The sequence below is a fragment of the Fonticula alba genome (genome assembly GCF_000388065.1).
Source record: "Fonticula alba strain ATCC 38817 unplaced genomic scaffold supercont2.2, whole genome shotgun sequence".
NCBI lineage: Eukaryota > Rotosphaerida > Fonticulaceae > Fonticula > Fonticula alba.
Genome location: NW_009242972.1, coordinates 3,321,856 through 3,327,196, shown reverse-complemented (window position 1 = coordinate 3,327,196; position 5,341 = coordinate 3,321,856). Strand labels below are relative to the sequence as shown.

The 5,341-nt window shown below is 61.0% G+C and overlaps 1 protein-coding gene across 1 annotated transcript; it reads left to right on the top strand.

The window, feature by feature from the left end:
• Positions 1 to 388: 388 nt before the first annotated feature.
• Positions 389 to 5,212, top strand: H696_01691 (hypothetical protein; the record flags this gene model as incomplete). Its single annotated transcript, XM_009495597.1, has 9 exons — positions 389 to 796; positions 893 to 1,359; positions 1,583 to 1,644; positions 1,795 to 2,850; positions 3,020 to 3,171; positions 3,350 to 3,688; positions 3,723 to 4,410; positions 4,868 to 4,969; positions 5,056 to 5,212. The coding sequence occupies exons 1-9, from the start codon at positions 640 to 642 to the stop codon at positions 5,210 to 5,212; spliced, it is 3,180 nt and encodes a 1,059-aa protein (XP_009493872.1). The 5' UTR covers positions 389 to 639.
• Between the last annotated feature and the right edge of the window lie 129 nt (positions 5,213 to 5,341).

Sequence of the window (5,341 nt, the reverse complement as noted above, 5' to 3'; positions counted from 1 at the left end):
CCCCCCCCACCGGTGACGGATGGTCCCCGGGCCTTGTCGACTCGAAAGAGACCCACCGTCCGGCCTCGGTAACCGTTCGCGTGCGCTCATCCGGCCGAGGAAGGGGGTGCCTCGGCCGGATCAATTCCCGCGCGCGTGTGTGCACGGACTCGATCTTGGGGGACCTTCTCCGCGCAGGGCTCGGCCTGTGTGGGCGTTGTTGACCCTTCCTGCCGGTGGGCGGCATTGCCGGATCGAGGTCGCCGCATACACCAGGCAGATCGCGCCTCGCCCCCGATGTGGGCGGTCAGCCCCAAATGGTCCGGGGGGATCTTTAAAGTGGGCCTGTCCTTCATCACGCAGGAGGCGCCATGGTAGACTGCTTCTCCCTCCATCCCTTCCCCCTCCCCTCTCTCTCTCTCTCTCTCTCCACAACCCCCTACTAGCTCCGGCTCCCTGGCCCCCTCACCCCAGTCCCTGCACCCGCCCCCCCTGCGCTCCTGTTCGCCAGCCCGCACGTCGAGAAAGCGAGAGAGACAGCGAGTCTCCACGAGCGAGGAGACACTCCGCTGCCCCGCTACGAATGGCCCGAGGGAACGCCTGCTGACTGCTTCCCTCCTCCCTCCTGTCTTCTTTCTTTCTTCGAAAAAAAAAAGAAAGATGGATTGCCCCAATGTGCCTGCCATTGTAGTGCCCCCAAGCACGCGGGTCGTCCGCAAGGTCGTCGCCCTCATGGCGACCCTGGCCATGCTGTTGGTGGCTGTTTTCCCGACCCCGGGCGCTGCCATCCCTCCCCCGAATACCCAGTACCCGGACAGTGCGTTTTCACATCCTCCCCCAGGCCATCTCCCTCTTTGTCCTCGGGTTTTGTGCGGCGTCTCACCCCTCCCTCGGGCCGTGGCTCTGCTCCCAGCATTCGACAATAAGTTCCAGCCGACGCACCGCCTCCGACGCCTGGCGGTCATTCCTACGCCGCAGGCGTCGCACCGTTTGTCCCGGCGCGAGCTCTTCCACTCCGCAGACAAGGATGGCAACTCGCCAGGCCAGGCTCCAACCAACACGCCGGGCCAGCTGACTGCGCGATTCGTCGTCCGCGACCCTCGGCGGTCGCTGCATGACTTTGAGGACCACTCCAACCCGTACCATGAGGCGGAGGCTTTCACCTCGGTCGAGGTCCGATCCTTCCCCTTTGTCAACTCGCTGGCCAGCCCGCTGAGCGCGCGCCGAGTGAAGCATGAACGCCGGAATCCCGCCTCGACGGCCATCCGCCAGCGTTACGGAGATCGGATCGACATTTCCCTGCCGCTGGACGAGGGATCCTTGTGTGATCTTCAGCTGGAGATCGACAAGGATCTCATTGCTCCGGGATTCGTGTTGAAGGTGCTTTCCGGATGGCTGCCTCGTTATTTCTGTCCGCTGGCGCAGGACTCGCGCATGTGCCATGGCGCCTCACTGACATCGCCTCTGTTTGTCTTCCATCTCGACCTTTCTCCCCCCCCCCCTCCCCCCCCTCCCGCCCCCCTTTGCACTCCCTTTCCTCTTCTCCCTGCCCTCCTGCCCTCTACCCAACACACACGTCCATAAAAATCCATGCGTCCTCAAGGCTGAGGGTCCCAACGGCGAGATGGTCGACATGACCGACAAGTTCGAGCATATCTACTACCGGTACACAGCCATCTCGCTCTTTTCTCCTTTGACGCCGATGGGCCATTCAAGTCAACCCCCTTCTCTCTCTCTCTCTCTCTCTCTTCCTCACTCTCCTTTCCTCTCCCGATCTTCCTTCCCTCTCCAATACGCACACACACACACACACAGTGGATCCGCCAAGCATCCCGTCCTCGGGCAGGGTTCCGCCCGGGTGGCCATCCATCACCTGGATTCGGCGACCGGCACTGCGGTCCTCGAAGGGCTGGTGGACTTCTCCCATGCCCCCGAGGGGTCGGCCTTCGCGCGGCGTTCTGTCGTTCATTCGGCCGATCGGTCGGGCGACCGGCTGTTCCGTATCCAGCGCCGTCTGACTTTCGAGCGGGCGGCTCTGTCCCAGCTGCCGACCGAGGACTACATCCCCTCGAGTGCCGCGCGCTCAAGCCGGAACATTCCCTCCGAGGGAGATGCTTTCCTCAGCACCCAGCCGGAGCCCATGGATGGGGCCTTCTTCCGCATTCGGCGAAAGGCCGTGCGTACGCGGTCGAGCGCCGCCGCCGCCGCCGCCACCGCCACTGCCGAGCCGACCGAGCAGCATGTCGACGAGGAATCCTTCCCCGCGGAGGCTGACGACACTCTGATCGTGTCGGACGATGTGTCCATGGTGGTCTTCCGCCAGTCGGACGTGGAGTTGATCCCTGGCGGCCCGGTTCCCACCTGTGGCAATGATCACCACCATGAGCATGCGTCTGCCTTGTTGGAGACCCCCTCTGCCGAGGAGGATGGCTTCATGCCAGACGTCCAGGCTGCAGCGCAGCATGTTTCCCATCTCACCCACAACCCCTATAGTCTGGAGGAAGTCCGTGCCATGGCTCCCTTTGCCGGGTGTCCCCTGACCCCCAAGGTCCTGTACATGGGGTTCGCCTCCGATTGCACTTACTCCACCTTCCGTGGTGGCGATGTCAGGGACATCTCCGAGTACATCCTCAACAACGTGCAAATGGCCAACAATGTCTACGAGCCACTTTTCCATACCTCGCTCGGTGTCATCGAGCTGAGCATTCGTCTCTCCTGCAGCGACCAGCCATCCTGGAATCGCGGCTGCATGGACAAGTATGACATCGCCGAGCGCCTGAGTGACTTCAGCCACTGGCGTGGAGGGCTGTCTTCCGACAAGCCGGAGACCGGCACTGAGGCCGGCCTTTGGCATCTGATGAGTCGCTGCGCGTGCGTTTCCCACACCCTCCTTCGCTCTCTCTTTCTCTGCCCGCTGTTTGCTGTCCTTAGCGGTGTTGCCTTCTTTCCTTGGGTGGCTGTCGACTCACTCGGTTTGCCTTTCTTTTTTGTGACTCCGTTTATCTCTCCGTCCCTCTGCTTTTTGGCCCTTCTCTTTTAGCTCTGGAAATACGGTTGGCATTGCCTGGGTGAACATGCTCTGTCAAGTTCGGTCCTTTGCGCAGAGCAGCTCCTACGTGTCTGGCACTGCCGTGTCGACCCCCACCTCCGAGGAGTGGCTGATTGTGGCCCATGAGATTGGTCACAATTTCGGTGCGCATGCATCGCACGCACATGCTTCCCTTGCCTGTGTCCCCCTTCTCCCTTTCGGTTGATTCTCCACCATGCCGTATTCACTGTTCCTCCCTTTTGTTCTCTCCCCCTCTCTCCCCCTCCCTCTCCCTCCCTCTCCCTCTCTCTCCCTCTCTCTCCCTCTCTCTCCCTCCCTCAGGTGCCAATCACGACTGCATGAACTCCGACTGCCCGAAGGGTGACAAGTGCTGTCGGTGCTCCGAGGCTTCGGATGGGTGCAACTGCGCGCAGCAGTATATTATGAACCCCCTCTCGTCCAGCAGTCAGAGCAGCTTCTCTGAGTGTTCGCAGCGGGTCATTTGCAGCCGAATGGCCTCGGACAGGAGCAGCTGTCTGGCGGACCCCGGCGGTCGAGAGCTGCTCAACCGGAATATGTGCGGCAATGGTATCTGGGAGCTACCGGAGGAGTGTGACTGTGGCGGCGAGACTGGCTGCATGGATCACCCCTGCTGCAACTCCGACTGCACCTTGAAGCCTGGTGCCAACTGCAGGTACGGCTCTGACTCTGACAGCGAACCGGGAGACGGATCGGAGGGCGGCTCCGAAGGCGGATCCAGGCATGGGTCCGAAGGTTGGCCGGATGGCCACCCAGATGGTGATCCTCACGGGCATCCGGACGATGATCCTCACGGGCATCCGGACGATGATCCTCACGGACATCCTGATGATTGCCCTGGCAACCATCCCGATGGAAGTCATCCAGCTGGCCACCTTGACACGGGTGATTCGGAGTCCCTTCCTCTTGAGGACGACCCTATGGATGGCCCCCCAGGCAATCACACTCGTGATGGCATCCACTCCGATATCTACGCCCCAGATGGGGGCTTGCCCGACAGCCACGATCCGAATGTTCGCCATCCTTATGAAGTCGACATCCAGCATGATCGCCACGAAGGTGTTCATCCGCAGGATGATGGCAACAGTGACGGACACGTGGCGCGTGGAGGATATCTGGATGATGCGCATCATCTGGAGGATGGCCGTCCGGATGCCGATGGATACCTCCACGGTGGCATCCTGGATGATGACCATCTCGATGGGGATCAACTGGGGGATAATCATCAGGTTGGTGTCGATTGTCCCGATGGCCATGGCCATTCCTCGGGCTGTGGTCATGATGAGGCCCACCATCCAGGAAGCTTCGGCCCCGAAACAGAGCCCTTCCTACCGGAGGGGGAAGCAGCAGGGTAGTTGTAGTTTGTGTGCTCGTGGTTGTGTGATGACCATGCACGGAGACAGTCCTTTCTCTGTCGACGTCAAGCATCTTCCGGGCATGCTTCATGGGTGTCTGGGTGTGTGCGAGTGAGTGTGTGCGGCTGCCCCTATGGCCTGCCTTTGTCCGTTACCATCCTCTGTTTAGTCTGTCTTCCGCGTGTCTCCCTGTCTGTTTGTGGGTCTTCCGCATCAGGAAGTGCCCTTTGTCCGAATGTGTGTCCCTGTCCCTGTCCCTGTCCTTCCTGCCTGCATGGATCCGCCTCTCGTTGTCTGCCCCGCTCCGTCCCCCCCCCCCCCCTCGCCATCCCTCCCTGCGCGCGCACGAACACGCGCACGCGCTTGTCTTGTCGGACATGGCTGCCTTTTGCCTTTTTCACCCGCCACTACCGCTTGTCCCACCACTTACCCCTGCCTCCCTATGGACCCCTCGGTCGGTAACCAGCGACGGGAATACCGCTTGCTGCCAGAACTGCCAGATTGTCCAGGACCCCACGCACGTCTGCCGCCCGAAGGCTGGCGAGTGTGATGTTCCGGAGACCTGCCGGTATGGAATCCCGCACATCTTGCCACCCACCAATGGGCCCGCCGTTACTCACTCTGTCTATCTTCTTCTCGGCGTGCTCCGCTCAGGCCTGAGCAGTATGGCGCCATGTGCCCTCCGGACCTTTTCGTTGAGGATGGTACCCTTTGTGAGGAGTCCGAAATCGAGGTACGCATCAAATCCAGCAGTCTGTCTGGGGATCTACCCCTTTTCTTTATTGAGGCAAGCACACGAAGCACTCGCTAACTTTATTCCCACACATCACATGCACATACGTGCACACACACACACACACACACACACACACACACACACACACACAGGGGGCCTACTGCGCATCCGGTATGTGTACCACGCGCGATGCGCAATGCATTG